We start from the raw sequence: 26,637 nt of genomic DNA on the forward strand, positions 1-26,637 counted from the left end.
TTTGTTCATGCCTGTAATCCTAGCACTTAAAGATTACTTGAGTTCAGGAATTTGAGACCAGCCTGGGCAACATAGTGAGCCTCTGTCTCTACAAAAAAAAAAAAAAAGTTAGCTGGGTTTGGTAGTGCATACCTGTAGTCCCAGCTTCTCTGGAGGCTTGGATGGGAGGATTGCTTGAGCCCAGGAAGTCAGGGCTACAGTGAGCCATGATTGTACCACTGCACTCCAGCTTGGACAACAGAGTGAGATGCTGTCGCAGTCAATCAATCAATAAGTAAGTAAATAAATAAATAAAATTGTAATACAAATATGAAACTAGGCCAGGAAATCTTGTGGCAACATTAGGCTGTGAGGTTGCCTATTTTTATCCAAATGACCCAAAATAGGCTTATAAATTAATTTTTTACAAATATTTTCATTTATTCAAACATGTCTGTATTCCCTCTGCTACTGTTTAGTCCATCTTTTTTTTTTTGTCACCCAGGCTGGAGTGCAGTGGTGTGATCCTCCTGCCTCAGCTCAGCCTCGACCTCCTGGGTTCGAGTGATTCTCTTGCCTCAGTCCCCTAAGGAGCTAGGACCACAGGCACACACCAAGGCCAGCTACTTTATTTATTTATTTAATTTTTTTAAATTTTAAGACGGAGTTTCGCTCTTGTTACCCAGGCTGGAGTGCAATGGCGCGATCTCGGCTCACCGCAACCTCCGCCTCCTGGGTTCAGGCAATTCTCCTGCCTCAGCCTCCTGAGTAGCTGGGATTACAGGCATGTGCCACCGTGCCCAGCTAATTTTTTGTATTTTTAGTAGAGACAGCGTTTCACCATGTTGACCAGGATGGTCTCGATCTCTTGACCTCGTGATCCACCCGCCTCAGCCTCCCAAAGTGCTGGGATTACAGGCATGAGCCACTGTGCCCGGCTTTTTTTTTTTTTTTAAAAGATGGGATTTCACCATGATGGACAGGCTGGTCTTGAACTCCCGACCTCAGGTGATCCACCCACCTTGTCCTCCCAAAGTGTTAGGATTACAGGCATGAGCCACTGCGCCCTGCCACTTTTTGTATTTTTTATAGACATGGGGCTTTGTCATGTTGCCCAGGCTAGTCTTGAACTCCTGGGCTCAAGCTATCCACCTGCCTCAGCCTCCCCAGCTGCTGGGATTACAGACATGAGCCACTACACTGGCCTTCATTGTGGTTTTCATTTGCATTTCTGTTAGGACTAATGATGTTTGTATTTCTTTTTTATTTATTTCTTTTTTTTTTTTAAAGATGGGGTTTCACCATGATGGCCAGGCTAGTCTTGAACTCCTGACCTCAGGTGATCCACCCACCTCGGCCTCCCAAAGTGCTAGGATTACAGACGTGAGCCACCGTGCCCAGCCTGATGTTTGTATTTCTTAATGACTAATGATGTTGAATGTTTTGGCATGTGCTTAATGACATTTGGCATAGCTGTCTTCTTTGGAAGTATATTTGAATGTCTAAGTCCTTTGCTTATTTTTTAATTGGGTTATGCGTTTTTTTTACTGACTATAAGAATGTGTGTTTTACTTTATCTTTTAGAGTATTGCTATATTCATTTGCAAGACTAATTTTTCCTCCTTTTATTGGAAGGTCCTGTCCAAAATGCACTGCTGTCTTCACAAGAGTCAGTGAGCCAAGGATACGGTTTCCAGCTTCCGGGATCCTACCCTCATCTAATACCAGCAAAGACTTTGAATCCAGTCTCTGGACAATCTAACCATGGTAGTTCTCAGGGATCTGGTCAGACTTTTAATAGACCACCCGTGGCCTCTAATCCAATGACACCTTTGCTTCATAGTGATCCTGCTTCCCAATTGCCATTACCTGCTTCTCAGAACCCATCTTCTACACCATTGCCTTCTGGTAGCTTTCTTCCTGGAGCCAATCTGCCACCGCCTTTGAATTGGCAATATAACTATCCATCCACAGGCTCACAAACAAACCATTGTCCTCGTGCATCATCCCAACCAACTGTATCTGGAAATACAAGTCTAACCACAAATCATCAATATGTTTCTTCTGGATATCCTTCACCTCAAAATACCCTCATAAAGTCAGGTAGTATTCTTATAGAAGTGCTTAAAATATAGAAATGTGAAACTTTTGCTTATTTAGATGTTTGAAATAATACTTGAAACCTTAAAACCATATGGAAAATGTGACTTTAAAAAATCATTTGTAGTTTTCATTGTTGTTTTTTCGTTTTTGTGTTTTCCAGCAAAAAACTAGAAAGCCTGCTAGACAAATTCTAAACAAGCTGTAACACTTATTAAAACTTTTCCTTTTTTTTCTTTTTTCTTTTTCTTTTTTGAGATGGAGTCTTGCTCTGTCACCCAGACTGGAATGCAGTGCACAATCTCAGCTCACTGCAACCTCCATCTCCCAGGTTCAAGTGATTCTCCTGCCTCAGCCTCCCCTGAGACTATAGGCGTGACCACCATGCTTGGCTAATGTTTGTATTTTTTGTAGAGACAGGTTTTTGTGGGTTTTTTTGATACAGATTTTCGCTCTTGTCGCCCAGGCTGGAGTGCAATGGTGCGATCTATGCTTATTGCAACCTCCACTTCCCAGGTTCAAGTGATTCTCCTGCCTCAGTCTCCCAAATAGCTGGGATTACAGGTGCCTGCCACTATAGCTGGCTAATTTTGTACTTTTTGTTATAGAGACAGGGTTTCAGCATGTTGGCCAGACTGGTCTTGAATTCCTGACCTCAGGTGATCTGCCTGCCTCAGCCTCTCAAGATGCTTAGATTACAGGCATGAGCCACTGCACTTGGCCAAGACAGGGTTTTACCATGTTGGCCAGGCCGGTCTGGAACTCCTGACCTCAAGAGATCCACCTGCCTTGGCCTCCCAAAGCGCTGGGATTATAGGCGTGTGAGCTACGGTACCTGACCTCATTAGCAGTTTTTAAATAAATTAATTTTCTAACCTTTGAATTGACTGAAATAACTTAAATTTGTGCATTTTTCCTGCTTTGCTTCTTTCTAGTCTTTTTCTTTGAGTCACCCATAATATTTCAGAGACTCAAGTTTGCGTGCAGAACCACCTTACGCAGACTGGCTATTACTTTAATGAACTAGGTTCCATCTTACAGTCAAGGCTGAATGAATCCCTGTGGTCTCGCTTTCTTTCTTTCTTTTTTTTTTTTGAGATGGAGTTTTGCTCTTGTTGCTCAGGCTGGAGTGCAATGGCACAATCTTAGCTCACTACAACCTCCGCCTCCTGGGTTCAAGCAATTTTCCAAGTAGCTGGGATTACAGGTATGTGCCACCACGCCTGGCTAATTTTATTTTTTTTAGTAGAGACAAGGTTTCTCCATGTTCCCCAGGCTGGTCTCGAACTCCTGAGTTCAAGTGATTCTCCCACTTCGGCATCCCAAAGTGCTGGAATTATAGGCATGAGCCACCGTGTATGTCTATTTTAATGTCTGTAAAACATATTGATTATTGTAGCTTTGTAGTAAACTTTGAATTTGAAAAGTATGACTCTTCTAACTTTGTTTTCAAGATTGTTTTGGCTCTTCTGGTTCTCTTGAATTTCGTAAGAATTTTAGGATCAGTTTGTCAATTTTTGTAAAAAGAGATAGCTGGGGTCAGGCACAGTGGCTCATACCTGTAATACCAGCACTTTGGAGGCTGAGATGAGTGGATCACTTGGGCTCAGGAGTTTGAGACTAGCCTGGGTGACAGACATGGCGAAACACTGCCTCTTCAAAAAATTAGCTAGGCATGGTGGCACACATTTGTGGCCCCAGCTACTTGGTTGGCTGAGGTGGGAAGATAGCTTGAGCCCAGGGAGATCAGGTGTCCAGTGAGCTGAGTTTGCACCACTGCACTCCAGCCTGGATGAGTTACACTTTTTCTCAAAAAAAAAAAAAAAAAGATATCTGGAATTTTCGTAGAGATTGTGTTGAATCAGTTTGAGGAGAAAGCTGCATATTATATATTCTTAGACTGACTTTTATCTTTTTATCTTTTAACATCAGTGTTTAGTTGGATTTTTCCTTTTTTGCTATTAAAATTAGCAAGGTGTTACACTTTTTTTTTTTTTTTGGAGACAGAGTTTCGCTCCTGTTACCCAGGCTGGAGTGCAATGGTGCGATCTCGGCTCACCACAACCTCCGCCTCCTGGGTTCAGGCAATTCTCCTGCCTCAGTCTCCTGAGTAGCTGGGATTACAGGCACGCGCCACCATGCCCAGCTAATTTTTTGTATTTTTTTAGTAGAGACGGGGTTTCACCATGTTGACCGGGATGGTCTTGATCTCTTGACCTCGTGATCCACCCGCCTCGGCCTCCCAAAGTGCTGGGATTACAGGCTTGAACATTTTTTTTTTTTTATTTTGAGTCTTGCTCTGTGGCCCAGGCTAGAGCGCAGTGGCATGATCTCGGCTCACTGCAACCTCTGCCTCCCAGGTTCAAGCAATTCTCTTGCCTCAGCCTCCAGAGTAGCTGGAATTACAGACACGTGCCACTGCACTCGGCTAATTTTTTGTATTTTTATTAGAGACAGGTTTCACCATATGGGCTAGGCTGGTCTTGAACACCTGACCTCAGGTAATCCACCAGCCTCAGCCTCCCAAAATGCTAGGATTACAGGTGTGAGCCACCACACCCAGCCATATTTATTAACATTAGTAGTATTTGAAAATCATTTAAAATTCCATATTGGGATCTGCAGGTTGATGCTGCTCAACAGACATCCTTAAGTTTATGAATTAGTGAAGGCTTCCAAGTGAAATAGTAATATCAATAGCTATCTTTTACAGTTTGTGTGTGTTTATGTAGCATATACTCCATCAGGCTTGTAGATTAATGGCTGAAACTTTATTTTTCCAAGCCTTTGATCAGACATTGGCTCTGGTGAATGCATTTTGGTCTTGTAAAGATTAAAGCTGCTTCTAGAAACTTAAGTGTCTTTATGGAAATCTTCTGACCTGCAATTGCTAGAGCCAAAATCCTTCACATTACTTTTGTCCTAATTCATTTGATACCATGAGTGAGCATCAGTCACTTGAAATGAATGAATATGGTGGTGCATGCCTGTGGTCCCAGCTACTCAAGAGGCTGAAGTGGGGGAATTGCTTGAGCCCAGTTAGTCGAGGCTGCAGTGAGCTGTGATTGCCCCACTACACTCTAGCCTAGGTGACAAATTGAGACTCTGTTTCCAAAAAAAAAAAGTCTTTAAAAAGATGGTATTTATATTATTTTCCAGACTCTACCAAACTTTTATATACATTATCTGTTTTTGTGTTTTGTTTTTTATTTTTTAGAGATAGGCTGTCTCTCTGTTTCCCAGGCTGGAGTGCAGTGGCACAATCATAGCTCACTGTGACATCAAACTGGGCTCAAACTATCCTCCAGCCTCACCTCCCTGGGTAGGTGTGCCACAGTGCCTGGCTAGTCTTGTTGTTTATTTTTTGTAGAGTCAGAGTCTTATCCTGCCGCCCAGGGTAGAGTACAGTGGCACCATCATAGCTCACTATAACTGCAACATAGCTCACTGTAATTGCTGATCTCAAGTGATCCTGCTGCCTGGAACTCCTAAAGTTCTGGGATTACAGGTGTGAGCCACCTAGCCAGGCCTGCATTATCTTTATAACAATCTCTTACTGATGTGAAGTGTAAGACTTGAATAATTTGTCCAAAACCACAATAAAATAGTTTGGGAAAACATTTAAAAACTATTTAAGGGCCAGGCATGGTAGCTCCTGCCTATAATACTAGTACTTTGGGAGGCTGAGGTAGGAGTTACCCACTTGAGGCCAGGAGTTCAAGACTAGCCTGAGCAAAACAGCAAGACCCCATCTCTATTTTTTTTAAATAATTTTATTTAAAAATAAATAAATAATACAAACTATTTAAGAATCGGTGTAGCTTCTCTTAAAAAGGTACATTATCAACAATCTGAAATGTCTTTAGCTATAACAGAAACCCTCAGGTGGTGAACCTTGTCTCCAGTATGGATGTGGTGAGAGAGATATATATAAGTGCTGAGGCTGGGCATGGTGGCTCGCACCTGTAATCCTAGCACTTTGGGAGACTGAGGCAGGTGGATCAACTGAGGTCAGGAGTTCGAGACCAGCCTGGACAGCATGATGAAAACCCTGTCTCTACTAGAAATACAAAAATTAGGCAGGTATGGTGGCACATTCCTGCAATCCCAGCTACTCAGGAGGCTAAGGCAGGAGAATTGCTTGAACCCAGGAGGCGGAGGTTGCTGTGAGCTGAGATCCTGTCACTGCACTCCAGCCTGGGCAACAGCAAGACTCTGTCTCAAAAAAAAAAAAAAGGTGCTGAAACTTATGAAAGAAGGAGAAATAAAAACATATCAACTGGCCGGATGTGGGGTCTCACGCCTGTAATCCCAGCTCTTTGGGAGGCCGAGGTGGGCGGATTACAAGGTCAGGAGTTTGAGACCAGTCTGGTAAACCTGGTGAAACTACGTCTTTACTAAAAACACAAAAATTAGCCAGGCATGGTAGCACACACCTATAATCCTAGCTCCTCAGGGGACTAACAAAGAAGAATCTCTTGAACCTCCTCCTTTAGTGGAGTTTGCAATGAGCCAAGATTGCGCCACTGCACTCCAGCCTGGGAGACGGAGCAAGACTAAAAAAAAAAAAATTATATATATATGCACACATGCTAGTAAAATGTATTTAAAAAAGAGCCTTCTTTTTTCTCATTTGAACCTTCAAAGAACCTTCAAACTCCTCATTTTTTTTCTGTTTGTCAACTCATAACTGATAGTTGGTATCTGATAGTCTGATATCAAAGCTGTATCTATTTTATACTAAGTTTTTAGTTCATATATTAAAATTTCCTGAATTTTTTAAATGGTCTACCTTTTAGCTGAGAGGGCAGACTCTGAAACTCTAATTATTAGTGCCGTAAATAAGAATTATTCAACCTTGAAAAATGTTCATTTTATGAAACATATGATAATCTCTTCAAAAATATTCTTCTAAAAGCTATGAAAATCTCTATAAGCTTACTTTTATTCTGTTAAACATTAGGTTGTAGGTTGTTACATCTTTGTGGCCAGATGTATCTTACATTTTTGTTCATGCTGAGTTGGTAATGTACCTTGCCCCTTTGTTTCTTTGACTTGTCTGTATTGCCCTAGATATGTGTGAGCACTTTTTTGATAAGGGAGTTAGATGGCAATAATCTTTGTCTTCAGTTTTGTCAACAAGGCACTGATTAATTTTGTTGGGTGTAAGGTTCAGTAATAGGCAATTTTTCTTTTTTTGCTTTCTTGAGATGGAGTCTCGCTCTGTTGCCCAGGCTGGAGTGCCATTTTGAAAAATTTCCAAACTGGGTACATTTATTCCTTTAGTTTTGTAAAATATAAGATTAGCTGTGTTATAAGTAAAATTTATTACCTATTTCGCTTAAAAACTCAGGTATTAAAAAAAAGTCTTGGAATGAAAAATCAGCATACATTTATCAATGGTATTTTGTCTACTCTGTAGACTTTATTATTCTACTTTAGTAAATGAGAAGGTGGAAGCAATGTAGTTAATTTGAAAGAACAGGTGGTTGTGTGTTTTGAAACTTTGATATCACATAGAATAATTTCCCTAAGGATAACTGATCATGTTTTTACACTTGTTTTTGAACTTATCGTCCAAATAGAAAAATGATGAAGTTAGGGCAGTGAGATACTGGTAGATAGAAGAACAAATACCATGTCATCTAAAAAAATTTTTAATCTAATTAAATTTATTTTTTTATTTTATTTTATTTTTTTGCTCGTCTTCAACTGTCTTGATTGAGTTATATATTTTATTTTATTTTTTTAGTAGAGACAGGGTTTCTCCATGTTAGTCAGGCTGGTCTCGAACTCTCGACCTCAAGTGATCCTCCCGCCTTGGCCTCCCAAGGTGCTGGGATTACAGGTGTGAGCCACTGAGCCTTGCCTACCATGTCATTCTTAGTTTATTGTCTTCTTCTTTTTTTTTTCTACTAAAACTATTTTTTTGTTTGTTTGTTTTTGTTTTAAGGGACAGGTTTTCACCATCTTGGTTGGGTTGGTCTTGAACTCCTGACCATGTGATCCACCTGCCTCGGCCTCCCAAAGTGCTGGGATTACACACCCAGCCCTTAGTTTATTTTGATGAATATTTTATTTTATAATGTTTATATATGAACTTTGGATCAATTCCGATTTTTAAGCCTAGAGAATGTTGTTAATATAATGTTACAGAATTATATAATGTTAATATTAGGCTGTTATAGAAGGTAAACTAGGTTTCTCATTTTTAACAGGTTATACCCTAATAAAACAAAGGAAAATGAAATTTAGAGAATTTAGAATAACATGTATTTTTATTTACTTGTTTCTGTGGAGATTTGGCCTCTCTATGTTGCACAGTCTAGTCTTGAATTCCTAGCTTCCTGCCTTGGTTTCCCAAAGTCCTGGGATTATAGACATGCACCACTGTGCCTGACCTCCTGTTTTTTTTTTTTTTTTTTTTGGAGACAGAGTCTTGCTCTGTCACCCAGGCTGAAGTGCAGTGGCAGGATCTTGGCTCACTGCAACTTCTACCTCCCGGGTTCAAATGATTCTCCTGCCTCAGTTTCCCAGGTAGCTGGGATTACAGGTGCCCACCACCACACATGGCTAATTTTTTGTATTTCTAGTAGAGACAGGGTTTCACCATGCTGGCCAGGCTGGTTTCGAACTCTTGACTACAGGTGATCTACTCTACCTGGCCCGGCCCTCTATTTTTAGACTCACTCTAAACTTAGTTGATGTTAATGGAACAGTCTATGTTAGTAAACAAAATTAACAAAATATTACAAAATTAATAACATTAAAATAGTTATGTTAATTTGTACTAGAATGTATCTCACATGGCCTATTGAACCTAATGATCAGTTTTTTGTATTTTTTTTGTTTTTTGAGACAGAGTTTCACTCTTGCTACCCAGGCTGGAGTGCAATGGCGCGATCTTGGCTCACCGCAGCCTCCGCCTCCTGGGTTCAGGCAATTCTCCCCGCTCAGCCTCCTGCATTGCTGGGATTACAGGCACGCGCCACCACATCCAGCTGATTTTTTGTATTTTTAATAGAGTCGGGGTTTCACCATGTTGACCAGGATGGTCTCGATCTCTTGACCTCGTGATCCACCCACCTTAGCCTCCCAAAGTGCTGGGATTACAGCAGGCGTGAGCCACCACGCCCGGCTGTTTCGTTTTTTTAAATAGAGATGGGGTGTCACCATGTTGGCCAGGGTGGTCTCGATCTCTTGACCTCAGGTGATCCTCCACCCATCTTGGCCTCCCAAAGTGCTGGGATTACAGGTGTGAGCCACTGCGCCCGGTCGTGATCAGTTTATAAAAAATTAATAAACACGGCTGGCCAAGTACAGTGGCTTATGCCTGTAATCCCACCACTTTGGGAGGGCAAGACAGGAGGATCACTGGAGCCCTGGAATTTAAGAACAGCCTGGGCAACAAAATGAGACCCCCCCCTTCTCTATTTTATTAAAATTTAAAAAAAAATAATAAAAACAAACAGGGCAATGTATCTACTTTAAAAGTGTTTTCATCCAAATTTTCTATTTATTCTGCTCTAATAATTGACAGGTAAGAGGCCTGGTAGGGGAGAGTTAGAAATTTCTAAAATATGGTCCAGGCAAAGTGGCTCATGCCTGTAATCCAGCACTTTGGGAGGCCAAGGTGGGCGGATCACCTGAGGTCAGAAGTTCAAGACCAGCCCGGCCAACATGGTTAAACCCCAACTCTACTAAATATACAAAAAATTAGCCAGGCAAGGCGTCGCATGCGTGTAACTGCAGCACTTAGGAGGCTGAGGCAGGAGAATCCCTTGAACCAGGGAGGTAGAGGTTGCAGTGAGTTGAGATCTCACTAATCCACTCCAGCCTGGGTGACAAAAAAAAAAAAAAGAGAGAGAGAGTGAGAGAGAAAGAAAGGAAAGAAGGAAAGAAAGAGAAAGAAATGTGTAAACTATGCACATAGATTGAAACATTGTAAATTTAGGAAATTAACATGTTTCTGGTAATGTTTTGGTGATTATAATTTAAATGTAAGGTTGGAAATTACTCAGCTTTGGTAAAAGGCTGGTTTTGGCAATTGTCTTAAGTTCTTAAATGACGTGAAAAACCAATGTTTCCATAGGTTCATCTGTACCTCCCTTAGTGAATCCACCTCTGCCTACAATTTTTCAACCAGGAGCTCCTCATGGGCCCCCTCCAGCTGGAGGCCCACCCCCAATAAGCGCCCTCACACCCCAGAAATCATCATATAGACATGTACCCCAGCCCTCATTTAATTCATCTGTCAACCAAGAAGGTAAGTTAAGTGAATCAAGAAACAAAGTCAAGTTCTTAAAGTTGTTTTTTTTTTTAATTTGAGACATAGCCTCACTCTGTAGCCCAAGCTAGAGTGCAGTGGTATAATCTCAGCTCACTGCAGCTTTTGCCTCTGGGGCTGAAGCGATTCTCAAGCTTCAGCCTCCCATGTAGCTGGGACTGGAGGCGTGCGCCACCACACCTAGTTAATTAATTAATTAATTATTATTATTTTTTAAGATGTCACCATGTTGGTCAGGCTGGTCTTGAACTCCTGACCTCAGGTCATCGCCTGCCTTGGTCTCCAAAGTGCTTGGATTACAGGTGTGAGCCACCACGCCCGGCAGTTTTTTGGTATTTTTAGTAGAGATGGGGTTTCACCATGTTGCCCTGGGTGGTCTCGAACTCCTGAGCTCAGGCGATTCTGCCTTGACCTCCCAAGGTGCTGGGATTACAGGTGTGAGCTTCGCACCCGGCCAAGGAGAATCGCTTGAACCCAAGAGGCGGAGGTTGCAGTGAGCTAAGATCATACCACTACACTCCAGCCTGGGTGACAAAATAAGACTCAGTCTCAAAAAAAAAAAAAAGTAACAGAATGATGAGGCTTTGTCTCATTGATTGCCACAGTATTACTTTGGAGATCAAGTTACCATAAATACTTATTTAAAAAAAATTTTTTTAAAGAGTTCACTCTGTCACCCAGGCTGGAGTGCAGTGGTGTGAGAATAGCTCACTGTAGCCTCAGCCTCTTGGTCTCACACAATCTTCCTGCCTCAGCTTCTGGAGTAGCAGGAACTAAAGGTGTATACCACCACACCCAGCTAGTTTTTTGTTTTTATTTTAGAGACAGAGTCTCACTCTGTTGCCCAGGCTGGAGTGTGGTAGAAGGATCTCAGCTTACTGCAGCTTCTGTCCCCTAGGTTCAAGTGATTCTTGTGCCCCAGTCTTCCTCATAGCTTAGATTACAGGCATGCGCCACCACACCTGGCTAATTTTTATATTTTCAGTAGAGACAGGGTTTTCCCATGTTGCCCAGGCTGGTGTGAATTCCTGAACTCAAGTGATCTGCCCACTTTGGCCTCCGAAAGTGCTGGAATTACAGGTGTGAACTTCTACACCTGGCTTATATTTTTTAACAACTAAAGAGAATTCACAATATGCCCAGTGATTTTGTTTCTGCTAAAAGTTTTACTGTGATTTTCTGTTATTAATTCATGGCTAAAGTCAAGTTGGTATTGAGAACTGGAAAGAAGTTACTGACTTTATTTTTTTATTATTTATTTATTTATTTTGAAATGGAGTCTCATTACCATCAAGCATGCTGGAGTGCAGTGTGGCAATCTCAGCTCACAGCAACCTCCGCCTCCTGGGTTCGAGCAGTTCTCCTCCCTTAGCCTCTCAAGTATTTGAGATTACAGGCACTCGCCACCACACCTGGCTAATTTTTTTTGTATTTTTAGTAGAGATGGGATTTCTGGTAGAGACAAGTTTGCTCCTGATCTCGTGATCTGCCCGCCTCAGACTCCCAAAGTGCTAGGATTATAGGCATGAGCCACTGTGCCTAGCCTCTTTTTCTTTAAGTAGTTTTGATTTTGATAATTTCTTTTCATTGTGTACTGCTCTTTAGAGGGTTTTTTGTTGTTGTTTTTTTTGTGTTTTTTTTTTAAGATGGGGTTTCACCATGATGGCCAGGCTGGTCTTAAACTCCTGGCCTCAGGTGATCCACCCACCTCGGCCTCCGAAAGTGCTAGGATTACAGGTGTGAGCCACTACGTGCGGCCATTTTTTTTCTTTTTTCTTTTTTTTTTTTGAGACAGAGTCTCGCTTTGTCACCCAGGCTGGAGTGGGGATGTGCTATCTCAGCTCATTGCAGCCTCCACTTTCTGGGTTCAAGCAATTCTCCTGCCTCAGCCTCCCGAGTAGCTGGGTCTGCAGGCGCCCACCACCAAGCCCAGCTAATTTTTGTATTTTTAGTTGAGATGGGGTTCAACCTTGTTAGCCAGGCTGGTCTCACTCCTGACCTCAAGTGATCCACCAGCCTCAGCCTCCCAAAGTGCTGGGATTATAGGCATGAGCCACTGCACCTAGCCCCTTAGAGGTTTTTAATGCAGCTCTCACAATTGCTGAAATCTTTCATATGGTATATAATTTTATAAATTTCATAAAGAACCACCCATTGCTGGAAGTTATTTTGCTGGAGTGGGTTATGAAAAAGCCTTGTTATTTGGGTTTTTGGTCTAGGTACAACATAAGGTGAAAAGACTCCTCCCAAGGACTCATTTTTTTTTCCCTGAAGTTGCAGCTAAATTATTTGAAACTATTGTATATGTAAAAACTGGGATTTTTGATGTTTTTAATAGGCTGTTGTTTTAAACTATTTGTTATTTAGAAAATTATCTAAAATTTTGGATATTAGTTCAAATTATGCAGAGATTGTAATAATTATTCCAATTAAAATCTTGTTAATGAACTTCATTCTTAGGTATTACATCAAATATCAATAATGGATCTACGGTGGTCCACAGTAGCTACGATGAGATTGAAGGAGGTGGCTTCTTGGGTGAGATGCTATGAAAGTTTTTTTTTTTAATCTCTTTTTTCTGATTATAGAAATAATATGTGGTCATTGCAGAAATGTATGCTCATTATAGGAAACTTTATGTAGCCATACATACTATTAACTTTATTTATTTATTGGACACAGGGTCTCACTCTATTGCTCAGGCTGTGGAGTGCAGTGGTGTAATTATGGCTCACTGCAGCCTTAGTCTTCTGGGCTCAAGCAGTCCTCCCACTTCAGCCTCCTGAGAAGCTAGAACTATAGGCACATGCCACCATATCCAGCTTTTTGTTGTTTTGTTTTTTTTTCTACTTTTGAGACTGAGTCTCGCTCTGTTGCTTAAGCTGGAGTGCAATGGCGAGATCTCGGTTCACTGCAATCTCTGCCTCCCAGGTTCAAGTGATTCTCCCAACTCACCCTCACAATTAGCTGGGATTAGAGGCGCCCACCATCACACCCTGTTAATTTTTATATTTTTAGTAGAGATGGGATTTCGCCATGTTGGCCAGGCTGTTCTCAAACTGCTGACTGAAAGTGATCTACCTGCCTTGGCTTCCCAAAGTGCTGGGATTGTATGCATGAGCCACTGTGCCCGGCCCCTGGCTAATTTTTGTACGTTTTGTAAAGGCAGGGTTTCACCATGTTACCCAGGATGTCTTGAATTCCTGGCTTAAGCGATTTTCCCATTTTGCCCTTCCAAAGTGCTGGGATAATAAGCATGTGCCACAACATCTGGCTCTACTATTTAACATTTTTTTATTTCTGTGCATTAGATTTGTTCTTATTCCTGTCAGAATTGGGATCATGGACTTTATTATTACTATGTTTTGACTATAGAGCACATTTAGGATTTTTTTTTTTTTTTAGGAACAAGGTCTCTGTCACCCAGGCTTAAGTGCAGTAGCGCTGTTAGAGCTCACTGCAGCCTCAAACGCCTGGACTCAGGCGATCTTTCACCTCACCCTTCTGGAGTAGCAGGGACTACAGGCATATGATACCATGCCAGGCTAATTTTTTTATTTTTGTAGAGATGGAGAGGGGTTCTCACTATATTGCCTAGACTGGTCTCGAACCCTTGACCTGAAGGGATCCCTCCTGCCTTGGTTCTCCGATTTGCTGGGATTATAGGTGTGAACCACCTCACCCAGCCCTTTTAGGATGTTTTGTTTTGGTTTTGTTTTGAGAGGGAGTGTCGCTGTGTCACCAGGCTGGAGTCCAGTGGTATGATCTCTGCTCACTGCAACCTCCATCTCCTGGGTTCAGATTGTCCTGCCTCAGCCTCCCAAGTAGCTGGGACTACAGGCGCGTGCCACCACCCCAGCTAATTTTTTTTTCAGTAGAGACAGGGTTTCACTGTGGTAACCAGAATAGTCTCAATCTCCTAACCTCATGATCCACCCGCCTCGGCCTCCCAAAGGGCTGGGATTACAGATGTGAGCCCAGCTGGATGTTTTTATTAAAGTTGTTTTAAATTAAAATTTTAGTCTGAATACAAAATTTAATGCATTATATGAAAATAAATTAACTGTTCTTTTGTTTGTTTGTTTGTTTGTTTGTTTGAGACAGTTTCCCTCTGTCGCCCAAGCTGGAGTGCAGTGGGCACAATCTCTGCTCACTGCAACCTCTGCCTCCTGGATTCAAGCAATTCTCCCACCTCAGCCTCCCAAGTAGCTGGGACTGCAGGCGTGTGCCACCACACTTGGCTAATTTTTTTATTTTTTGGTAGTGACGGATGGGATTTCACCATGTTGGCCAGGCTGGTCTCCAAATCCTGACCTCAAGTGGTCCACCCACCTCAACCTCCCAAAGTGCTGGGATTATAGGCATGAGCCACCACACCCAGCCGATATGAAAGTAAATTAACTGTGCGAACTAGTTTTTATGTGTCTACTACTATAGTATAAAATATTAATTAGGATAAATCTATTAACTAGATTTTTGGCCAGGCACAGTGGCTTATGCCTGTAATACCAGCACTTTGGGAGGCCAAGGCAGGCAGATCACCTGAGGTCAGGAGTTCAAGACCAGTCTGGCCAACATAATGAAACCCTGTCTCTACTAAACATACAAAAATTAGCCAGATGTGGTGGCACACTCCTGTGGTCCTAGCTACTTGGGAAACTGAAGTAGGAGAATCACTTGAATCCAGGTGGCAGGGGTTACAATGAGCTGAGATTGTGCCACTGCACTCCAGCCTGTGTGACAGAGCAAGACTGTCTCAAAAAATAAAATAAAATAAATAGATTTTAATCATTGCTATTACTTTGTTACTGGTGTGTGTCTTATTTTACAAAGTTGATAAATGAAAGTATTAAATTATCCAAATAATTTTGGAGTTACATCTATAATTTATTAGATTTATGTGTTGATTCAAAACATTCTGGGCCAGGCGTGGTGGCTTACGCATATAATCCCAGCCTGGACAACATGGTGAAGTCCCATCTCTACAAAAAATACAAAAACATTAGCCAGGCATGGTGGCATACACCACTTGTTTCAGCTACTTGGGAGGCTGACGCAGGAGGATCATTTGAGCCCAGGAGGTTAAGGCTGTGGTGAGGCGTGATTGCCCCACCGTACTGCAGCCTAAGGGTGATAGTGAAACTCTTTCTCCAAAAAAATGTTTTTTAAATAAATTAAGTATTCTGGAGTATAAAATAGAACTTAAAAGTTACCTTGTTTCTAGCAACACCACAGCTTACTAACAAGAATCCCAAAATGAGCCGAAGTGTTGGATATTCATATCCCTCCTTACTGCCTGGTTATCAGAACACACCACCTGGTGCAACTGGAGTGCCATCCTCTTCTTTGAATTACTCAAGTGGGCCACAGGCCTTTATTCAGGTAAACTTTTTGGGATTTCCTTTAACCTATTTCTCCATTTGGTTTAAACTGTATACACATGAAGAAAGTTTTAGGAAGATATCTTACATATTTTTATAACCAATTAGAGTAATAATGGATATATCATAAAGCCTTTGTGTACACATTTTTCCAGAACCAAAAGATTGGCCAAGAGATCTAGATTACACTTTTGTTATTTATAGATAAATTAACCACTTTTCTACACACTTAATAAAAGTTACTTACTTTGAAATTATATATCTGTAGACTCCCTTAGGTGCTAATCATTTAACCCCAAGCATGAGTGGATTAAGTCTACATCCAGAGGGTCTAAGAGTTGTCAATCTTCTTCAAGAAAGAAACATGCTTCCATCAACACCTTTGAAGCCTCCAGTTCCAAATTTGCATGAAGACATCCAGAAACTCAACTGTAATCCAGAGTAAGGCTTCAGATGTGACATTATTCATGTCCTAAAAATTTTCTTGCTTTTTGGGACAGCACGTCAGTTGTTATGAATAAGCTGTACAAATTATGAATTTATGAAAGAAGTTCTGGGTACACAAGATAGAACTTTTACTTGTTTACTTAATAGACATTTGAAAAGTCCTATGTCAAGAAATTGGGATGTAACCCCTGAACTGATTTTGTTCTTATCAGCTCTAATGAGATTATGAAATTCATTATCATTATGGTGGTTACATTCTTTCTTCAAAGTACAGGGATTTTATTCTACATAATCCTTTATTTGCTGTCATTTAAAATTGATTTCATAACAAACATAATACTTTTTTTCTTCCTAAAAACTTACCATAAGCTTAAATGTGTGTGCTCAAGAATTTCTGATGAATTAAATTTGGTACCTTTAAATTGTATTTAGAATCTTCAGCAAAACTGAACTTTTTTTTCTTTTGAGACAGAGTTTTGCTCTTGTTGCCTAGGCTAGAGTGCAGTGGTACAATCTTGGCTCACTGCAACCTCTGCTTCCTGGGTTCAAGTGATTCTCCTGCCTCAGCCTCCCAAGTAGCTGGGACTACAGGCATGTGCCACCATGCCTGGCTAATTTTATATTTTTAGTAGAGATGGGGTTTCTCCATGTTAGTCAGGCTGGTCTCGAACTCCCAACCGCAGGTGATCTGCCTGCCTCAGCCTCCCAAAGTGCTGGGATTACAGGCTTGAGCCACTGTGCCTGTCCTGAACTTTTAAATAATAAACTTTGCAATTTGGACTGTCACCTAAATTTAATTTAATTCCAGTGTCACTTACATAACAAAAAATAAGTTTAGACTGTTTTGCGCACAAGCCAAGACGAGACTGTGTTTTAGTTATATAATGTAGGATAACCATCTACTCTATTTCTGCATAGGACTTAGACTTAAATATTTAAATGGGATAAAATTTCAGAGAATCTATTGATATTTCATCTGTAATCTGATCCAGTATTAAAATGTATACCTTTTAAATCTTTGAAGTTATTTTGTTCAAAAGTAATCATAGCTGCAACTTATACATACTTTTTACTTTGATATAGGTTATTTCGATGCACACTGACTAGCATTCCTCAGACTCAGGCCTTACTGAATAAAGCCAAACTTCCTTTGGGGCTGCTGCTTCATCCTTTCAAAGACTTAGTGGTATGTTTCCTTTCTTTTCTTTTCTGTTATTTTTTTGAGATGGAGTCTCCCTCTGTTGCCCAGGCTGGGGTGCAGTGGTGCAATCTCGGCTCACTGCAACCTCCACCCCACCCCTGAGTTCAAGCCATTTCCTGCCTGAGCCTCCCAAGTAGCTGGGATTACAGGGTTCTGCCACTTGGCCCAGCTAATATTTAGCAGAGATGGGGTTTCACCATCTTGGCCAGGCTGGTCTTGAACTTCTGACCTTGCTATCCTCCCACCTTAACCTCTCAAAGTGCTGAGATTACAGGTGTTAGCCACTGTGCCCAGCTTCTTTTCTTTCTTTTTTTTTTAAATCTGAGATGGGGTTTCTCTCTGTTTCCCAAGCTGGAGTACAATTGTGAGATCTCAGCTCACTGCAACCTCTGCCTCCCATGTTCAGGCGATTCACTCTCCTGAGCTTCCTGAGTAGCTGACATTACAGGCACCTGCCACCACACCCAGCTAATTTTTGTATTTTTTGTAGAGATGATGTTTCACCACATTGGCAGACTGGTCTCAAACTGACTCAGGTGATCTGCCTACCTCCCAAAGTGCTGGGATTTATAAGCATGAGCCCCTGCACCTAGCTTCTTTAGTGAAAGTAAATGTCTTTTGTGCAGAATTATCTTCATGGTGAAAATTTTCTGCAACGATGCAAGAATCACACATAGAATTTGTTTAATCTATCTTTAGGAAGTTGATGATTGACAGATTTCTTATAATTCAACCAAAAGTTTTATTACTAAACACTTTAAAAAACTAGGTAAAGGAAATACATTGCTGGAAAATTCAAAAAGTACTGAATAGAATAGAGGTACTGAGAGAAACTAGATAAATGAATCATACTATTTTAATAGGCTGTGAATTATTTACCCATTAAAGTACTTAACTCTAGTCTTCCCATTCTGTCATTGGTGGAGTAAAATTTGTTATCTTATAAAGTTGCACTGGGCCAGGCTCAGTGGCTTACACCTGTAATCCCAGCACTTTGGGAGGCCAAGGCAGGTGGATCACCTGAGGTCGAGAGTTCAAGACCAGCTGGACCAACATGAAGAAACCCTGTCTCTACTAAAAATATAAAAATTGTCTGGATGTGGTGGCACATGCCTGTAATCCCATCTACTTGGGAGGCTGAGGCAGGAGAATTGCTTGAACCTGGGAGACAGAGGTTGCGGTGAGCCAGGATCCTGCCATTGCACTCCAGCCTGGGCAACAAGAGTGAGACTCTGCCTCAAAAAAAAAAAAGTTGCTTTAAGCCACATGTGGTGGCTCATTGCCTGTAATCCCAGCACTTTGGGAGGGCAAAGTGAGAGAATTACTTCAGTCCAGGAGTTGAAGACCAGCCAATCCTGGCTACTTGGGAGGTTGAAGTGGGAGGATCACTTGAGCCTGGGAGGTTGAGGCTACAGTGAGACATGATTGTACCACTGCAGTCCCGCCTGGATGACAGAGTGAGACCCTGTATCAAAAAAGTTGTTTCAAAAGAAAAAAGCTGATCTACCTTTGTCCTAAAGCTCTGTGGCCATGTATTCTTGAGGATTGCTGACTTTCCCAAAAAACACTTTGCTTAATAGGATTTTTTTTTTTTTTTTTTTTTGGTGGTGATGGGATTTTATTGCTTGTACTGTTTTTTTTTTTTTTTTAAGAAGCAGAGTCTTAACTATGTTGCTGAGGATTTATCTATTTTTTAAGAGATCCTTCTTTTAAAATAGATAAAGGCCAGGTGCGGTGGCTCACACCTGTAATCCCAGCACTTTGGGAGGCTGAGGCAGGCACCTCAGGTCAGGAGTTCAAGATCAGCCTGACCAACATGGTGAATCTCATCTCCACCAGAAATAGAAAATTTAGCCCAACGTGGTGACGCACACCTATAATCCCAGCAACTGGGAAGGCTGAGGCAAGAGTATTGCTTGAACCTAGGAGGCAGAGGTTGCAGTGAGCCAAGATCCCGCACTGTACTCCAGCCTGTGCAACAGAGTGGGACTAAAAAAAAGATGAATAAATAAAATCTTCTTTTAAAGATTAGATGGCATGTCATTGTTGTCCAAGGCACTGGCTCTCAGTCAAGTTGATCAATATAAGCAAAAACATTTCTTTCACCTGTCTCAGGGTTTCTGGTAAATCAAAACAAATCTCCCCAAATCTGATAATCTTACAAAGACCCTTCCCATGTATTTACTGCTATTTATTTATTTATTTTATTAGAGACCGAGTATCTCGTTGTCACCCAGGTTAGAGTGCAGTTCCATGATCATAGCTCACTGCAGCCTTGAACTCTTGGGCTCAAGCAGTCCTCCTGCCTCAGCCTCCAGACAGAGTAAGTGGAACTGTAGGCACTGACCACTATACCCAGCTAAGACTTTAGAACTTTTTTTTTTTTTAAATAGAGGCAGGGTTTCACCATGTTGGCCAGGATGGTCTCGATCTCCTGACCTCGTGATCCACCCACCTTAGCCTCCCAAAGTGCTGGGATTACAGGCGTGAGCCACTGTGCCTGGCCCGCCTTTAGAACCTTTAATATGTGGGGTAAACTTTTTTTTAAAATATGGAGCACTTCATGAAATTGCATGTCATCCTTGAGCTGGGGCCTTGCTAATGTTCCCTGTATCATTCCAATTTTAGTATATGTGCTGCCAAAGTGAGCACTGGATAAACTTTAGCAGTGTAATTCCAAAGTTTAATTATTTAAATTAACCTCACCTTACTTTATTACAGTTGAAAACTAAGTAGGCCTCTTAATGTAACATCAACGAACTGTAATAATTTCATTGGTCGTGTATTTTAGAGTTGTTTTTTTTTTACTTCACCGTCCATGCCAAAGTACATTGTAAATTTACCAATTTGGTTTTATTTTTTAACTTTATTTATTTATTTCTTTTTGAGATGAAGTTTTATTCTTATTGCCCATGCTAGAGTGTGGTGGCACAATCTTGGCTCACTGCAACCTCTGCCTCCTGGGTTCAAGCAATTCTCCTGCCTCAGCCTCTCAAGTAGCTGGGATTACAGGTGCCACCATCACACCTGGCAAATTTTTTGTGTTTTTAGTAGAGACAGGGTTTCACTATGTTGGCCAGGCTGGTCTGGAACTCCTGACCTCAGGCGATCCATCCGCCTCAGCTTCCCAAAGTGCTGGGATTACAGGTGTGAGCCACCACACTTGGCCTATTTATTTATTTAAAAACTTTTTTTTTTTTTTTTTTTGGTAGAGATGGGCTTTTGCTCTGTTGCTTAGTTTGGTCTCGAGGTCCCATCCTCAAGTGATCCCCCTGCTTTGGCCTTTCAAAGTACTGGGATTTTTTTTTTTTGAGATGGAGTTTCTCTCTTGTTGCCTATGCAGGAGTGCAATGGGGTGATCTTGGCTTACCGCAACCTCTGCCTCCCAGGTTCAAGCAATTCTCCTGCCTCAGCATCCTGGGTAGCTGGGATTACAGGCATTACAGCCACCACACTTGGCTAATTTTGTATTTTTAGTAGAGACACAGTTTCTCCATGTTGGTCAGGCTAGTCTCAAACTCCCAACCTCAGGTGATCTGCTCACCTCGGCCTCTCAAGTCCTGGGATGACAAGCGTGAACCACTGTGCCCGGCCTGGGAGATTTTTATTTTTAAAATAGAGACGGGGTCTTACTTTCCTGCCCGCGTTGGTCTCATACTCTTGACCTCAGGTGATGCACTCGCGTTGGCCTCTTAAAGTGCTGGGATTTTAGACATAGATGTTGGCCACTGTGCCTGGCCTACTATTTTGGTTTTGCAATGTGAATGTTTAATGAGAGAATACATTCTTGTTAAATTTTTGTTTTATTTTATTTTTTGAGACTGGGTCTTGCTCTGTTGCCCATGCTAGAGTGCAGGGGCTCAATCATGGCTCACTGCAGCCCTGACCTTCCAGGCTCAAATGATCCTCCCACCTCAACCCAAGTCACCACACTAGGCTAATTTTTAAAATATTTTGAGAGGGTCAGGTTTCACTGTGTTGCCCAGGCTAGGCTCAAACTCCTGGCTTCAAGCCATCCATCTGCCTTGGCCTCCCAAAGTGCTGGAATTATGTGTGAGCCACTGTGCCCAGCCAATACTTTTTTTTAAAAGGCAAATTTTAGGGCCAGGCACAGTGGCTCACGCCTGTAATCCCAGCACTTTAGGAGGCCGAGGCAGGTGGATCATGAGGTCAAGAGATCGAGACCATCCTGGTCAACAAGGTGAAACCCCGTCTCTACTAAAAATACAAAAATTAGCTGGGCATGGTGGCACGCGCCTGCAGTCACAGCTACTCGGGAGGCTGAGATAGGAGAATTGCTTGAACTCAGGAGGCGGAGGTTGTGGTGAGCTGAGATTGCACCATTGCACTCCAGCCTGGGTAACAAGAGCGAAACTCCATCTCAAAAAACAAACAAACAAAAAAAGGCAAATTTTAATAAGAATGGTCCTGGAGCAAAGCAGTAGTGTTTAAAATGAATACATTTTAGCTACATGATTTTTGTGTGTGGCAGTTTAGGTACATCTTGTACTCTAGGTTTTCTTGAAAATGATAATATCCTAACAGTTATTTAGACAGGATGGATTAATGGTCACATTTTCAACATGATGATTATTCCTTTTCAAAGATAATTCTGTTTTTTTCAGCAGTTGCCTGTGGTTACCTCCAGTACAATTGTGAGATGCCGTTCATGCAGGACGTACATCAATCCTTTTGTCAGCTTTCTTGATCAAAGGAGATGGAAGTGTAACTTATGTTATCGAGTAAATGATGGTATGGCATGCTTTTTTGAAACATTTAAACATTTCTACTTCCTTTTTTTTTTTTGAGATGGAGTCTCATTCTGTAGCTCAGGCTGGAGTGCAAGTGGCGTGATCTTGGCTAGGCTTCTACAACCTCTGCCTCCTGGGTCCCAGTTCAAGCAATTCTCCTACCACAGCCTCCCAAGCATCTGTGATTACAGCACAAGCCAGCATGCCCAGCTAATTTTTGTATTTTTTAGTAGAGACGGGGTTTCACCATGTTGGCCAATCTGATTTTGAACTCCTGATCTCATGATCCGCCCGCCTCGTGAGCCACTGCACCCAGCCAAACATTTCTACTTTCGTTGTAGGGAAATCAGATAATACAAAACACAGTTTAAAAAAAAAAGAAACCCCTTTTCTTTACCTGTAATCAATCCTTCCACTCAGAGAAAACTACTGTTAACTTTTTTCTATGCATTTATATTTATAAATAAATTATTTTTAAGCAAAAAATTATAATAGAATAAAAAAGGATATCCCTCTTTTACATTGTATTGGGCATATAATGAATGGTATATTTCGTGGTATTACTTAAGCCAGTAATTTAAGAAACATTTTTATTTAGAAATTGTCCCATGCCTTTTCTCTAGGGTGAAAAGAAGTAAGTTCACAGTAACTGCCCAATTCATTCACTGCTGAATAAAGGGAGGTGGGCAGTACTAGAAGGTTAGTTAAAATGTGCTTTTCTCAGTGATTGAGGAGGAGGTTTCTCTTAGTAACTATGTCACAGTTTTTCTGTTGGGATTAGAGAAGGAAATGAGTATGCCAGTATCCACAGTGTCTGTTTGAAAGATTTGGGAAATAGAGGAATATAAAAGAGTTTTGTTTTTGTTTTTGTTTTGAGATGGAGAGTCTCACTCTGTCACCGAAGCTGGAGTGCAGTGGCATGATCGTGGCTCACTACAGCCTCTGCTTCCCAGGTTCAAGCCATTCTCTTGCCTCAGCTTCCCGAGTAGCTGAGATTACAGGTGCCTGCCGCCATGCCTGGCTAATTTTTATATTTTTAGTAGAGGTGGAGTTTTGCCATGTTGGCCAGGCTGGTGTAGAACTCCTGACCTCTAGTGATCCTCCTGACTCAGCCTCCCAAAGTGCTGGGATTATAGGCATGAGCCACTTTACCCGGCCAAGAGTTTTTTTTTTTTTTAAAGAGACAGTGTCTTGCTATGTTGCCCAGGCTAGGGTGCAGTGGCTATTCATATGTGCGATCCCACTACTTATCAGCCAAGAGTTTTTTAAGAGTTTTATTGTTTGTATGTGTTTTCTTTTGAGTATAGAAAAGTAAGAAAAGGTTAAGAACTTACTTTTGCACTATAATAATTCATAAAATGTAGTATTTAGTATACCTTTAAAATCTCTATGGTTTTGTGCTTTAATATACAAAATGAAATTGTAATAAAAGTTGAAGCTTCTTTCATATGCAAACCAGGCTATTTCATGAACTATAGCTTACCCTTTACAGTGCATAGGGATTTGTATTTCTGAGCAATTAACAGGAAGACAGATACAATGATAATTAATTTAGAAAATATTCTTTGACCACTAATGTATTATAAGTGGTAGGTAACTGATATTCCATAAAGGTCTCATTAATTAATGAAACTCACTAAACCTTATGACCTTGACCTCTGAAATTGTCTTACCATAGCTTCTAGTGCCAGCCAGAGTCTATATATTTCATATGTCAAAGGTTAATATTCTTGTATAATTGTGGAATTTAAGAAAATAGGCCAGGCGCAGTGGCTCACATCTGTAATCCCAGCTCTTTGGGAGGCCAAGCCAGAGGTCAGGAGTTTGAGACCAGCCTGACCAACATGAAGAAACCCCGTCTCTATTAAAAAATTAGCAAGCCTGGTGGCGTATGCCTTAATCCTAGCTACTTGGGAGGCTGAGGCAGGAGAATCACTTGAAGCCGGGAGACGGAGGTTGCAGTGAGCCAAGATTGCACCACTGCGCTCTTGCCTGGGCAACAGAGTGAAACTCTGTCTCAAAAAAAAGAAAAGAATTGGCATTTAATGAGTTTTTATCACCTTTTCAAGCAAGAAAGTGGCCAAATCCAAGGTATATTATATTAATCCTTTCAGTTTTTTCAATATTTGTATTGTTATAGTTCCTGAAGAGTTCTTGTACAACCCTTTGACCAGAGTTTATGGAGAACCTCACAGAAGACCTGAAGTTCAAAATGCTACCATTGAGTTTATGGCTCCTTCAGAATACATGGTAAACTTTAATTTTTTAATACAGTATACCCAGTTTTTATTACCAGGTTTTAAGTAAAACAATATGGCATCCTTTAACAAAATTTTATTTAAAAATTTTTTTTTGAGACACAGTCTCACTCCCATTGCCCATGCTGGAGTGCAGTGGCATGATCATGGCTCACTGCAGCCTCAACCTCCCACACTCAAGTGATCTCACACCTCAGCCTCCTGAGTAGCTGGGGCTATAGGCACGTACTCCCACACCTGGCTTATTTTTAGTGGAGACAGGGTTTTGCTATGTTGCCCAGACTGGTCTCAAACTCCTGGGCTCGAGTGATCTGCCCATCTTGGCCTCCCAAAGTGCTGGGATTACAAGCGTGAACCACTGTGCTCAGCAAAAATTTTATGTTTTTAAATATATAAAAGTGTAATATTTGTTTACTAGTAATTAGTATGTAAGGGTATATTTGAAAGGTAAAGGTTTATGTAAAGTCCCATTTAAGTGTCTTGTGAGACATCCAGAAATTTCCAAAATAATATTGGGCTCATAATTATTTTTTTTTTTTTAAATGACAGAGTCTCACTTTGTCTCCCAGTCTGGAGTGTAGTGGTGCAATCTTGGCTCACTGCACCTCCACCTCCCGGGTTCAAGCGATTTTCTTGCCTCTGCCTCCCAAGTAGCTGGGATTACAGGCACGCACCACCACACCCGGCTAATTTTTGTGTTTTTAGTAGAGATGGGGTTTAAACATGTTGGTCAGGCTGGTCTCAAACTCCTGACCTTGTGATCTGCCCGCCTCAGCCAACCAAAGTGCTTGGATTACAGGCAGGAGCTACAGCACCTGGCCAAAATAAGAACACTAAGATAAGGCCAGCCGTGGTGGTGACACCGTGGTTGCTCTGGTGACAGCGCAAGATCTCCATCTCACTTTGGGAGGCTGAAGCAGGTGGATCACGAGGTCAGGATCATACCTGTAATCCCAGCTATTGAGGAGGCTGAGGCAGGAGAATCGTTTGACCTGGTAGGTGGAGTTGCAGCAAGCTGAGATTGTGCCACTGCACTCCAGCCTGGGCAACAGAGCTAGACTCTGTCTCAAAAAAAAAAAAAAAAAAAAAGGAAAAAGAAAAGAAAACATTTTGTTGCCCTTAAGTGGACTTAACTGATTGGTAATAGCCATCTGCAGAGTACCTGTTTGTTTTTTGTTTTTTGGTTTTTTTTTAGATGGGGTTTCACCATGATGGCCAGGCTGGTCTTGAACTCCTGACCTCAGGTGATCCACCCACCTTGGCCTCCCAAAGTGCTAAGATTACAGGCATGAGCCACTGCACCCAGCCGAGTACCTGTTTTTTAATTGGATTCAAACCAAAAAAAACAGAAGCACATATTCTTTTGAATTTACCTGTCTAGTTTCCCTTTATCGCCCATGTTTTGCAAAAATCGCTTCCTTAAATTTAGAAACTATTGGCAGAAGGTTTTTGCTCCTTTCTGGCTTATCTCTTGACGGGCAGGTTATGTAAATTTGGTAAGTGATACATGCAAAAATATATAAAAATACAGTTGACTCTGTATCCACGGGTTCTGCATCCATGGATTCAACTACCCATGGATCGAAAATGTTCAGAAAAACACAGTAAAAAATATTATAGGATAGATGCAGTGGCTCACACCTATAATCCCTGCAGTTTGGGAAGCCAAGGCAGGAGGATTGTTTGAAGCCAACAGTTTGAAACCAGCCTGGGCAACATGTGAGACCCCATCTCTATAAAGATTTTAGGAATGGTGGTGTGTGCTTACAGTCCCAGGTACTTGGGAGGCTGAGGTGGAAGAATCGTTTGAGCCCAGGAGTTCAAGGCTGCATGCAGTAAGCTATGATTGCATCACTGTACTCGAGCCTGGGTGACAAAGTGAGACCTTTTCTTTAAAAAAAAAAATAAAACTTTAATATACTGTATAGCAACTATTTATATAGCATTTATGTTGTATTAGGTATTATTGTCAAAACCTAGAGATGATTTAAGGTATACAGAAGGATGTGTATAGGTTATATGCAAATATAACCTATGTGTAAGGGAATTGAGCATCCTTAGATTTTGGTATTTGAGGTGGGAGATCATAGAACTAATCTCTTGCAGATACCAAGGGAGGACTGTATACTACATACTCAGTTCCGATTGTGGCTATTTGATGCTTTTTATTGAACTGAAAATAAATTTTTGGATTTGGAAATTTGAAATACAGTCTTGGCCGGACACGGTGGCT

At 41.4% G+C, this 26,637-nt stretch overlaps 1 protein-coding gene and 2 non-coding genes across 13 annotated transcripts in view; 1 reads left to right on the top strand and 2 right to left on the bottom strand.

Annotated features, from left to right (window-relative positions):
• The window catches only part of SEC24A (SEC24 homolog A, COPII component), a 76,035-nt gene that overhangs the window by 12,029 nt on the left and 37,369 nt on the right, over nt 1–26,637 (top strand). For 4 of the 11 annotated variants that reach the window (XR_013530852.1, XM_054249549.2, XM_035284922.3 and 1 more), the window contains 8 exons: nt 1,615–2,082; nt 10,172–10,345; nt 12,827–12,904; nt 15,591–15,748; nt 16,016–16,188; nt 17,278–17,380; nt 22,021–22,147; nt 24,287–24,396. Coding sequence is in view for 10 of the 11 variants with exons in the window: in XM_054249549.2 (XP_054105524.2) it covers nt 1,615–2,082; nt 10,172–10,345; nt 12,827–12,904; nt 15,591–15,748; nt 16,016–16,188; nt 17,278–17,380; nt 22,021–22,147; nt 24,287–24,396 (1,391 nt within the window). In the remaining variant the exon portion in view is untranslated. The remainder of the gene's footprint in view (nt 1–1,614; nt 2,083–10,171; nt 10,346–12,826; nt 12,905–15,590; nt 15,749–16,015; nt 16,189–17,277; nt 17,381–22,020; nt 22,148–24,286; nt 24,397–26,637) is intronic. The other 7 variants (XM_078359527.1, XM_078359523.1, XM_035284918.3 and 4 more) reach the window with 3 other exon arrangements.
• Nucleotides 2,230–2,292, bottom strand: LOC118151915 (U7 small nuclear RNA). The gene has a single exon (XR_004740308.1). It is a non-coding gene; the product is annotated as a U7 small nuclear RNA (small nuclear RNA).
• On the bottom strand, nt 19,941–20,047 carry LOC118151828 (U6 spliceosomal RNA). Its single transcript, XR_004740234.1, has one exon. It is a non-coding gene; the product is annotated as a U6 spliceosomal RNA (small nuclear RNA).

Source organism: Callithrix jacchus, chromosome 2 (genome assembly GCF_049354715.1).
Source record: "Callithrix jacchus isolate 240 chromosome 2, calJac240_pri, whole genome shotgun sequence".
Taxonomy (NCBI): Eukaryota; Metazoa; Chordata; class Mammalia; order Primates; family Cebidae; genus Callithrix; species Callithrix jacchus.